At 38.9% G+C, this 12,785-nt stretch overlaps 1 protein-coding gene across 1 annotated transcript in view; it reads right to left on the bottom strand.

The window, feature by feature from the left end:
- Positions 1 to 12,785, bottom strand: part of SLC26A7 (solute carrier family 26 member 7) — a 120,844-nt gene that overhangs the window by 69,278 nt on the left and 38,781 nt on the right. Inside the window, exon 4 of the mRNA XM_040995162.1 lies at positions 1,430 to 1,594. Coding sequence (XP_040851096.1) covers positions 1,430 to 1,594 — 165 coding nt within the window. The remainder of the gene's footprint in view (positions 1 to 1,429; positions 1,595 to 12,785) is intronic.

Raw genomic sequence — 12,785 nt, 5'->3', positions numbered from 1 at the left:
TTGGCAGAACAATTCAGTGATTTTTCTAATATAGTGATAGAAACCTTGATATGTCACTCAATGCTAATTTTTAAAAACAAGACTAGTGCTTCACATAGTTTAGCATACACTTTAGGTACTCTGTCTAAAGTAGTCATGGAGAACCTACAAACCTTAGAATAAACACTTAAGCATGCAGTAATTAATGGAGCTGTTGGGAAAGGAGATTGAAAGTCTTTACACGCAGAATAGATGATTTCACCACTTATACAGGGAGTTTAACAACACCAAGTATTGGGGAAATCATCAAGTATCTTCCCTTCTCAGAGAGTACTCTGCTTTGTAATTCGCTTCTTTCCAACATGGCTCATTACTGACTGGCATCCTTGTCTCCCTCACCCAGTGTAATACTACCTGCCTCAAATCAAATGACCCGTTTCCCAAGGTGTTTTTCCCCTTAGCTGTGACGTAGGGATGGTCCAGGCTCCTAAGCAGCCAGGCAATGAAGAGGGGCACTCTTTCTCTTCCCACAGACACAGGAAAGAGGGTATATATCTTCTGTGAAACATGAAATCAGCCCAGAATAAGGTAGCACAACAGGCCAAACTGGTTTTGCTGTGGATCCAGAACCTGTCCCACCAGCCTGCATCAGAATAGCCCAACACCCTACATGGACTCAGTTCTGCAAGACTTGCACATCTTCCAAGAAAGGCAGCAGAAGATGGCGTCAGTGCCTGGGCCCTTATCACTCCGACGGAATACTCGGATGGGCCTCTTGGTTCCTGGACTTGGTCTAGTTCGTCCCTGGCTGTGGCAGCCATTTGCAGAGTAGACCAGTAGATGAAAGATCTCTCTCTTTTGCCCTATCTCTCTCTGCCACTTTGACTTTCAAATAAATATTTTTAAAAATGCAAAGTTGAAAACATATCAAGTTTAAAATTACTCAAATCATATTTTACAAACAAAACTCTGATTATATCATGCTCAATTATACATTACAGTAGAACTATACATTACTCAGAAAACTTCCTTCATACTTTAGTCACCTTTAAAATATCCTGTAACACATTTTATTTAAAACAAAGCTGACTGAAGGAACATTTCTTTACAAAACAGTGTTAAGCCTATGATTGTGTTAAGCCACTGTGAAAATTAGAACGAAAAAATAAAAAAATAAGGCAGGAGGAGGATAGGTGGGGAATGAGGACAGCAGGAAAGGTGGGGAGGGAAGCACCACTGTACTCCTAAATACGGATGCTGAAGCACGTAAAATTTGTTTACTTTCCTATAGATAAGTTAAAAATGTTTTCAATTTGTTGAATTAATGCAGCATAAAGTAAAACAATGTCAGAATATCACAAATACATATATATAGAAACATACTGCAACTAGCATAGTTCTACTGCGTGAAACCTAAATATCAAGTTATCTAATGACAAGATGTACTCACATAAAAGAATCCAAGCGGTCCAGATATATACGGTATTTTCATTCCCAAGAGATACTTGACTTGTGAAGTGACTACGTGAGTGGCAGCCCCAGTTGTCATCGCGCTGATCACAGGTTCCGTAAGCAGAAAGGTGGCACTGCCCAGTTGTAATAGAAACATGCTCACCTAACAGCACAAAAGAAAAGTCAGATGATACATTCTGATAAAGCTTCCCATAATTCCTCGGGGAGAGGCTGAGTGGCACAGAGCGATCCATCTGCTAGTCTACTTTCCGAACGGCTGTATTACAGGGAGCTAGCCCTACTGAAATCAGACGCAGCAGCTTCCTCCAGGTCTCTCAAATGGGCGCAAGGGCCCAGCGATTGGAGCCATCCTCCACGGCTTTCCTAGGTTATAGACAGGCAGCTGGATCAGCAGTAGAGATGCTGGTATACGAACTGGTGCTCATATAGAATGAAAGCACCACAAGCGGAGGGTTAGTTTTAAGTACCACCACACAGACCCTTCATCACCTCTTCAAAAATATTTATATATTTATTTAAGAGGCAGCAAAATAGACAAAGAGTTGCAATCTTCCACTTTAAGCCCTAAATGGCCACAAAGGCTGGGGTTCTGTGAGGCTAAGCCGTAAGTCAGAAACTAACGGCAGTTTTCTCACAAGAAAGTCTGGAACCCAGCTACCTTACGCACTTGCATTAAGGGAAAGCTGGAATTGAGGGTATAACTAGAACTTGAAGCCAAAAATCCCAATATGAGATGCAGGCAATGGAAGTATTATATTGAACACCTACCCCTGCTTCATCCTTTAACTCCTTTTTCCCACAGAACTTTTGAAGTACTCTTGTATATAAGGAAAATCAACAGCCAGATATAACGTAAAGGGATATGTCTATGGAATCCTAGAAATCAGGATAAGAACTATTTTCTGTAAATAGTTCCTTACTACCACTTACCTCACCGTCCTGCCCCAAACTAGTTTACAGCCAGACACAAGCATGAACTCTGAGTGGAAGCTGTACACTAAGCTCTACTGGGCACAAGGTTATGAATCATCAATTCCCCCACAACCTGTGACACTTCAATGATTAGTGTCTTTCCTTTGTCAAGGAGAGAGCTTTCAGAAGGCAATCCATTCTGACTTAATGCAATTGTGTGAACCAAATCACAGAAAGCACAAATGTAAAACGTACTGTCTTAAAAAAAATATTAAGTTATCTTTGTGATGTCCGCCAAATTCCCACCCGCTGACCGATTTTCCCAATGTAAACATATTGTTATAATAGCATAGACCTTCATAAGGAGTTATATCAGTGTGTTATTTAAGTGTGCCCCAACATTGCTGGTATAGACAATGTCAAACAGTCTAGCATCCCATTGTCTAGATGTGTCCAACAGTTTTTTGGAAATCTATCTTTGATTTGTTTGGAAGAAGGGCTGCATATTACAGTGTATGGTACTTTCTATTGCTCCATCGGTATACATTCCCTTTAATAAGAAGCCACAAAATAAGGTCAACAACAGATACAAAATTAAAACAACAACCACAAAAAATACAGCATCATAGAATCATAAAACTGCACCATTGAATAACCAACACATGGGTGACGAAAAGAAAACATGAAAGCCTAATTTACACGATGGTTTCCTTGCATTACAGAGAACATGGTATTTGTCCTTTTGGGACTTATTTCACCGAGCATAATGGTCTCTAGTTGGGACCATCTAGTTGCAAATCATATAATTTCGTTTTTAATGGCTGAGTAATATTCCATGGAGTAGATGTACCACAGTTTCTTTAATCACTCTTCTTTGCAAGGGCATCTGGATTGTTTCCATATCTTTGCTATTGTAAATTGTGCTGCTGTAAATATGGAATTACAGATCACCTTCTCATATGCAGTTTTCATTTCTTTTCAGTGCATTTGGGTATATTTGGGGTATATTTTGGGGTATATTTGGCTATGAGTGGGATAGCTGGGTCATATGGCAGATTTATTTGCAATTCTCCAAGCACTCTCCATACTGATTTCCACAGTGGTCGCACAAGCCTACACTCCCACCAGCAATGAACCAAGGTACCTTTCTCCCCACATCCATGCCAGCAGGTGTTGTTAGTAGAGTTTTGAAATGTAGGCCAGTCTCACTGGAGTTAAGTGGTACCTCAACGTGGTTTTCATTTGTATCTCCATGATGGCTAGGGAGCAGGAACATTTTTTCATGTCTGTTAGCCATTTGTATCCGTTCTTTTGGAAAAAAAAAAAACTGTTCATTTCCTTTGCCCAGTTTTTTTCACAGTTTTTTGTTTTGTTTTATTTTGTTTACTATACCTGGGTTTCTGAAACTCTGTAAATCCTGGATATTAGTCCCCTACTAGTTTGGTAGTGTCTAAAGATTTTTTCCTGTTCTGTTTGTTCTTCTTCACTTTGTTAATTGTTTCCTTTGCTGTATAGAAGTTTTTGTTTGTTTGTTTTGTTTTAGTTTGATATAGTACCATTTGTTTATTTTGTCTTTGACTGCCTATGATGTGGTGTCTTTCCCTGTTCCTATTTCTTGGAGAGTACTTCCTCAGTTTTCTTTCAATACTTTGATGGTTTATCGGTGTACATTTAGGTCCTTGAATTATTGGGAGCTGCTTTTTGTATGATGTGACTGGTATGGGTCTTCCGAGCTGCCACCCAATTGTTCCAACAGCATTTGTTGGACCAAGCTTTTTCCCTATATTATTTTCAGTTTTCTGGACAAAAAGTAGTTGGTTACACATGTGTGGGCTCCCTTCTGGTGTTTCTATTCTATTCTGTTGCTCTTTTCTGTTTCTGTACCAGTACCAGACTGTTTTGATGACCACTGCTCCGTAGTATGTCTTGAGGTCTGGAATTGTGATTCCTTCAGCTTCATGTTTATTGCTCAGGATAGCTTTGATTTCTTGTGGTCTCTTGTGGCTCCAGATGGAACTTCTGTATCTTTTTTTCTATTTCTGAGAAGCATGATGTTGCAAATTTGACTGTTATTTCATTGAAGCTGTATATTACTTTGGTAATATCGTCATTTTGGTTTTGTTGCTCCTGCCAATCCAGGAGCATGGTAAGATTCTCCATTTTTCAATGTCTTCTACTTTAATTTTTAATGTTCTATGGTTCTTATCATACAGGTCTTTCACATGTTTAGTTAGCTTGATTCCTAGGCATTTAAAATTCCTCTCCTCTATTTTAAAGGGGACTGTACTTACAATTTCTTTCTCAGCCATGGAATTATCTGTGTACACTAATGCCATCGATTTGTGTTCATTAATTTTTTATCCACTACCCTGCATTCTTGGGGTGAATCCCACCTGGTCCGGACCAGATATCAATTAAATCCTTTTGCTCTAGATTTTAGGTGAGTTTTGTTGTTTCTTTGCTGAGTTTCAGTCTTGTTGATCTGTCCATTGATGTTAGTTGGATATTAAGGACCCCAGCATAATTTTAGTAGGGTCTATGTCTCCCTTTAAATTCATTAAGATTTGTTTTATGTAACTAGACGCCTTGGTATTTGGTGCACATACACATACTGTGGTGATCTCTTCTTGCTGAATGGATCCTTTGATCATTATATGGTGTCCTTCACCTCTTTTAATGGTGTTCACAGAAAAATTTATATCATCTTGTATAAGAATGGCTACACTCACAAATTTTCCTTACCATTAGCTAAGAATATCTTTTTCCATTCTTCCACTTTCAGGTCCCTCTGATTTTTGTTGGTAAGATGTGTCTCCTGTAAGCGACAGATAGATGAGTTTTGTTTTTTAATCCAGTCTTCTAATCTATGACATTTGATTGATAAGTTTAAACCATTTACATTCGATGTTAATATAAATAGATGGCAGTTTGGTCCTTTCATTTTAGCAAAAGGTTTTTGTTTGGTTTAATCTTCTATTGGCCTTTTTGTGGAATGGTCTCCACATTTGCCTTTAGTTCTGGTAGTTACTATCCCTTTTCTCTTTCAAAAGAACATCTTTGGGGAGCATTTATAAGGCTGGTTTAGAAGAAGCAAATTCTTGGAGTTTTCTTTAGTGGAAGAATTTTACTTCATTTTCAAGAACAAAGGAGAGCTTTGCAGGATATGTTATTTTGGGCTGAATTTTTTTTTCCCTTTTAAAACTTGGAATATGTCACTGTATTCTATTCTGTCCTGTAGTGTTTCCTCTAAGGGGTCAGCTGTGAGTTTGATTAAGGTCCTTTTATAGGTCACAATTTTTTTCTCTTGTACATTTGAAGACTTTTTCCCTTATGTTCAAAAGAAGAGAGCTTGATTATCATGTATCATGGCGAAGTTTGCTTTTGATTAACTCTGTTTGGAGTTCTGTGACCCTCCTGTGTATTGTTTTCCCATTCTTCAGATCAGGGAAGTCTTCAATTCAATTTCATTGAATACACCTTTAATCTCAGCTCTGACACTCCCTTCCAATTCTGAGATTCTTCTTTCTGCTTCATTCATTCTAGTTTTGAGACTCTCAGCTGTACTTTTAATTTGCTCCACTGTATTCTTAACTTCTGAAATATCAGCTTTCATTTGATTTATTTCCTGTGTAACATTCCAGAAATTCCTTGAACTCCTTTATTATATGCTTCTCATTGTTCGTCAGAAGCTTTATACTGAGTTTTCTGAGTTCTCTCTCCCCCATTTTCTCAATGTCTTCCTCTGTTTGCTCTGATGGCGGTAGAGTCTTTTGCTCCTTTGCCGGAGAGTCTTCAGTAACATTCATAGTGCTTCTATCTCTTCTTTTACCTTTTGTCATTGCAATTCTGTTTGGCAGATTTTTCTCCTTAGTGCGGGTTTCTAAGATGCATTACCCACAGATCTACAGATCATTTTTTATGTCCAGAATTAGGAAGATGAAAGCTGTCCTAAATAACTGATTTGTTGGCAGTGCTGATCTTGTCGACTGTGCTGGCTAGTAAGTCTGAGTGCCACCTGGAGTTATTTTGGGTTAAGTCTGTATAGTGTTACAATGGCTCTATTTATTCTGGGGAGCCTGTGCAGTGTTCTAAGCTGGATGTGATTTTGCTCCCAGCTTAGCTCTTGTGCAGCTCAGTTGTCCTCCCTTCAGTCTAACAGTGTCTGCTTTCATGAATATGGCATCTGACCAGTACTGATCTATTGTATATGCAGTTTACCATTGATCCTCCTGATCTCTGAACCCTTGCCCCTCTGTGCAAGATGGTGTGAGCGGGGCACCGGCATAGCACTAGAGCTGTCGGCTGTCAGATCCAGGGACCACACAGACTCTGCAGGATATAAGACTGATGCTGCTTTACCTGAGGGCTCAGCTCCCTGTGATTCGGTAGAAAGAGCCCACTCCAGGCTGTCCCTTATAATCTACACTCTCTGCCCCACTACACAAGACGGTGCCCAGAAGGGCACTGCTGGAGCATCAGAGCTGCTGGCTTTCACCTCTAGGGACCACACAGACCCTGTAGGACATGAAATGGTCGTTCCCTCACCCCGGAATCAGCTCATTCTGGGGCAATTCCCTCAACTCCGCATTCATTGCCTCCCCACACAAGACGATGCCCCATCTCTGAGCTGAGTCCCCTCCTACCACTGGTGTGCCCCCTGAAGTCCTCAGCTCTTTCTCCGCTCATTGCTGGATCAAACTATTCAGCAGGATTTGCAGATCTCAGACTGCATTTGCCTCCTGAGCTCTCCACATGAACCCAAGCCCCCACCTGGCTGCCAAAAGAACCAAGCCACGGCAGCTTCCTGATCCCTGGCTGTAGTTGGTGTTCATAGCACTGCTCGCCAGCTGCTGCTGGGTTTTCTGTTAGCTGCAACACCTCCCTGCCATTGATGCCATTTCCCTGTGTCCAGCGGGTCTCCAGGTAACCCCATACCAACTGCCTGACCCTTATCATTTCTTGTAGTCTGCTCCTTGTGCTTCACCCTATTTAATGATTCTCCATCATCCCAAACATGTCTGTACCCTATGCCACCATCTTGCCTCTTCCCTGTTGAAACCTCCTAATGCATTAATTATAATACTTAGCTGAGTTCTTAAACTTATTGTCAGAAAATGAAATTAGTGATTAGGGAAGTTGGAAGGAAGAAGAGAAACAATGAGATTTCTTTTCAAGAGGTCACAGTCCTGAAAATGAAAAGCGAATAGTGTTATCTTGTACCATCTGAGCATAAATTATAAAACACATTATGTTCATATTGTAACTATATTATAATTCTTCTGGGTCAAAATAATCAAGCTCCAAATTTCCTAGGCTGAAGTTTGAAAGCCAGGGTTCTGACTATTGTGGCACATTCCCCACTCTGTCATGATATAGAACCCACTGAAATCCTCCAACTCTCATCTTTTATAGATTACTAGAGTAATATTTGCCCTTTCTAACCTTTATGCTCTTTTGGAATAACACATGAAGGGGTTTGGAAGTCCATAAAATATGCAGGAGTATCATGAGGCCTCAAACATATTTACTCCATATGTAAAACTAACCACAATTTTGGAAGTATTAAAGGCTTCTAACTCTTGAAAACTTGAAAAAATTTCTCAATGCAGAAACAAGTATTTTTAATTGTTTGCACTTTTGAATTGCCTTTTATTTAATGTGTGATAAGGAAAAGAGTATGTGCTGCCAATATAGAAATCAAATCTTTCACTGCAAACACAGGAAACCAAAGCAGCAACTTTACTATGAACATTATTTTGGAAACCATGCCTCAGTTTGTCCAAGGAGAGTTGTTCAGAGGGCAACGACTCAAGCAAACTAGGAATGAGTGTAAGTGGCACATGGTGATCTCTTGGTAACTCTTGTTTCATAGTCTGCTGGGCTTCACTCTGAAAACACAAGCACTGAACCAGTTACTGTCAAGTGTTTCTCTACAGCAAATCAAGCCCCAGACTGTGGCATTCACTCTTACGGGTGAGAAAGACAAAGCCAGCAGATTACTGGGGTAAGATGGACAGTTAGATTTTCATTTCAGCTAAATGACTGAGATAAATGATTCAAATATTTAAAATTGTGAAGCCTGTATATACATGTAGAATTCTACACTTGTGCAAAATGTGAGAAAGTTTTTTAACTGTGCATCAAGCAATATTTATAAAATGTATTTATTTGTGAGGCAGAGAGGCAGAGACAGTGCTGAAGCAGAGAAACAAAAAGAAAACAAAACAAAACAAAAAAAAAACACCAAGGCTGCACTGGACCAAAGCTGGAAGCTGGGACCTCAATCCATCTACAAAGGCATGGACCAAATAAGCCATCAGCTGCTTCTTCCCAGGAAGTGCATTTGCAGGAACATAGAATCAGGAGTGCCACAGAGACTCAAACCCAGGAATTCCAACATGGGATGCTGCCTTTCAAATCCTAGCTTAACTACCAGGCCAGAGTCTCACTTTTGTTGAGTCATCTTAACCTTCATTATTTTACTAATCAAAATTTAGGAAGGCTTTGTAGAGGCCACTACCAATTTATGCTCTATTATTCATTTGTTTCCTATCTTTAAATGCCTCCTTAGGTTGATGAGGGATCACATCCAAGAAATAAAACTCAGCTAACCAAAAATGACCTCCAACTACTTCCAGCTAAATTGCTATCTTCTAATGGCAGTTTCCTTGTCATTTTCCATAATTGAAGAGTTACTAACAAAAGGCTCCCAAAGCACAAGATATGAAAACCAATTTAATAATTTCAACTGTTGAAAATATGAGAACCTACCTTACAAAAAATCGAAGAAAATAGAGTATCCTCTAATAAAACATACAAAGACTTAAAATATTTTTGTAATATTCTATTTGCACATTTATATGCTGTTAAAAAATTCTCTCAAGCAAGAAACAAATCTTCATAATGGAGAGCTCTTGACTGAAAGGTCAGTAAGTCTTTTAAGACCCCATTTTTGCTACACATCATTGGACATATAAGGGTGATTACAAACATGTGAGATTTTACTGAGAAGAAATGACTCTCCAGTGGTTCACAACTTTCTTCATAATCTAAGACGATGAAAAATATGTTTAAAAACGAGGACAGTGGCAGGAGTAACAAAGGAAAGGGTACATGGAGAGAGATTTTAATTCTCCATTACCCGCCACCCAAATTTCAACAGCTCATTCACACTGAAATCAGAGAGCTGACATAGAGAGTGGCTGTCAATCAGAAGGCAACGAGCACCCAAGGGATACAGGCTCTGCAAAAGGGTCAACAGATTGAACTGTTGGTCTTTGTAAGTATGTGAAATGGGCCTCCTCTAGAAAAATTTTTCTTGGAGGCCTATTACTTAAATTTTGTATCAATATTGAAACAGAACATTTATAATATAAAATCAGGACCAGCCTCTAGTCTGTTTTTCTTAATTCAAAATATCCTTGTCTGTCCCTTAGCAACAGGAACTCATGGATTTGAGGGAGTGAGACTTCTACCCTTACAAAGTTCTGAACATTTGACCCAAGGAGTCATTTGCTTCTCCAACGATAAGAACCCTTGATGTCAATTTTGTCTGGAGAGGTTATTTAGTAGTTGCTACAGACCTTAGCAGAATATGACTGCCACCTGGCTATCATACATTCCACAAAGAGCACAGCATGACCAAACAGAAAGTTGGACATCAACTGATAACACATCTTTCAGCTCTGATTTCAATCCATAAGCACTTTCTCTCCAGAGTCCTCGGAGAGCCCAGGATTAAGCAGCAGTTGCCCAGTTCCTGGTTCCAGGCTTCACCATGAGTATCTACCTTGTTCCACCAACCCAATGGCTTTCAGGATGTCAGGCAAGCAGTCTGAGTGGGACATTTTACAGTAATGACTCCACCTAGTTTGGGTTATTGCTTGGCAACAAAGGAATAAAAAACGGTTGGCATAAAGGAATAAAAAACGTTTGGCATAAAAAAGTTTTATAGTACAAAAGGGCAGATAATCTTGAAATAAAATCTTACATATAAAGGTGCTTCCATAACTTCACATGAGTAGGATTAAAAGATAGGTTTACTTTGGCAAAAAAAAAAAAGTTGAGATTCATGCATAGTTTTTCATAATATTCTTTTTTCATGAATTTTTTGAAGACTTCTCTATGGTCAAATGACTTTTTGCAAGAGGGACCAACTATCCAGTATATGAAATAGGGGGGTCCTTTCAACATATGATGGTGACAAACACAGTATAACCATTTGCTAAAGAATGAAGATGGACCCTGACCTAACACTAAGACAAACACATAAGCAACACCAGTACAAGATAAATGGCACCAATTGCCCCACTGGATTTTAAAGTACGAAAGAAATACTGCACGGCAGGGTTAAAACTGTGCTTTAACACTCGAGCAGGAATTCAAAACAGAGAAATTGTATGAAATCATTCTTTAAAGAGGGGCAAATATGAAGCAGCCCAGCATGGGACTTGTCCAGAAGAGTTGCCAGTATAGAAGGGTCAAAACTAGCCCAAAGAGAGCAATAAAAAAGAAAGCAAGAAATTTTGAAGTCAGAATATAAGCACCGTATAAATAGTCAAAAGGGAGTTTTGCAGGCGTGATGACATCACTTTCCATACATTGATTAAACACCTAATTTTGCCAAGACGCCTGCTGCATACTGGCTCAAACATCAGAGCTGTGCTTTGATACGGCTGAGGTGATAGAATGTGGAACAAATGACCGTGTGAAAGGCTAGCGTAAGAAGAGTGGTGAAAGGGGACAAAGGCCTAGGCGTGTAAACCAGACAGACGAGGGCTAAAGAGAAGACAGAGTGGTCCAGAATACAGGACTACCTGATATACCATAGGAAACACACACTTGCTTTTTCATTTTGCTTTTATTCAGTTTTTAAAAGAACCAGAAATTTATTAGACGTATGAGAATAACATGTGTGGCCAACAGGGGGTCCACGATCTTCACAGTTCTTAGGTTTCTCAAGAAAAAGCTAGTTTGGGGATGGATAATTTAATGCTGCTTTCTTTCTGTCCTAGTCAAAGAAAATCAGAAAAGGCACAGAAAGGGATGGCAGAAGCATGACGTTGCAAATGTGTGACCAAATTAGGGAATTCTAAGTTTCATTCCTTCTTTCTCATTAAGGACTCTGTTACAGTTATTAAAAGAAACTCGACTCATTTTGTATCTTCTAGGAGAGCAGAGAGGGGGAAATTAATAAGTCTGAAAAGGTTATTTTTTTCAATTCAGTATTGATTATTTAACATGATTATCCTGCTAACATTTTAATGACCTTTTTTCCTCCTCCATGTATTCAACTCACATTTATTAAGCACATGCTGCTGGAATTATACAGATAAACAGTTTCTGTTCTGTAGAGACTCGTTGTCTGGAGGGAGACAAATATGTCAAAATGATTTCCTAATAGATTACACATTCCTGTAACACAAGACAACAGCAATGCCTTGTGGAAATATACATAAGACACCACTTACACCCATCATCAGAGATGGCAGAGATTTCTCTGAGATAATGATTTTTGAGCCGAACCTTGAAAGACATGGAGGAATCACGTACGTAGTGTGGAAAGGGATCTTGCAAGACTGGGAAATGTCAATAACAGCTGTGCAAACAAATGTAATGGCTCTACTGCATCACACATCCCTGCCCAGTAGAAAGATCTAACACAATGCCCAGTATTTCTTAGACATTGTGGAATCAAGTACCCTTGCTTTGTTTCTCATTACTAGTTTAGAAAACTGTAGCAATTACTTGAGTATCTGCTGGAATTCAATTCTTCCTCTCTTTATTTCTAAATTCAAATCCTTAAATAAGTGACTTTATCCCTCAGCATATTCAACTATACAGCAGGATCACGAATTTTTCTTACTTCCTAAAAAGTCAATGATGATTGAATATATGAATGCATATATAAGCTCAGTGCATAGCTTGGCATAAGGTGGGGCAATAAATAATCTGAAACAGAGAATTTTCTTTCTTTATAACTAAGAATTTATAATTGTAACTTGATGAAGTTTACTACTTCCTTGTCTCATCAGATACAAGCAGAGCTAGAAAAAATTTAGATTAAACAGAGTAATAACTTCTTGATCTTGATGGCTGTGAAATGGCAAATAATTATTTTAAAAAATTTTAGGTTTGTCTTCCTCCTCTTTAAAAAAATAATGAGGTTGATGATTTTTCTGAGAACACAAGTACTTTCTCTATATACCTACGATTCTCTTATTTAATACATTTAAACAAAATTTTACCACAAAATATCCTGTTTTAGGTTTGTAAGCCCAAGTGTCTCCAGAATGTTTTACTACAATAATACAGACCCGTCACTGAATCCCCTTCTTGTGTTTATGCAATTGTCCAACAAAGGAGGCTTTATCTCCATGTCCTCCAGGGCAGAAATCTTGTCGCCTGGTTGCTTCATAAAA

This window comes from Ochotona curzoniae, unplaced genomic scaffold, assembly GCF_017591425.1.
Source record: "Ochotona curzoniae isolate NIBS_2020 unplaced genomic scaffold, NIBS_Ocur_1.0 contig_1071, whole genome shotgun sequence".
Taxonomy (NCBI): domain Eukaryota; kingdom Metazoa; phylum Chordata; class Mammalia; order Lagomorpha; family Ochotonidae; genus Ochotona; species Ochotona curzoniae.
Note: the sequence above shows the minus strand (reverse complement) of the source record. Positions and strands in the feature narration are given on the sequence as shown.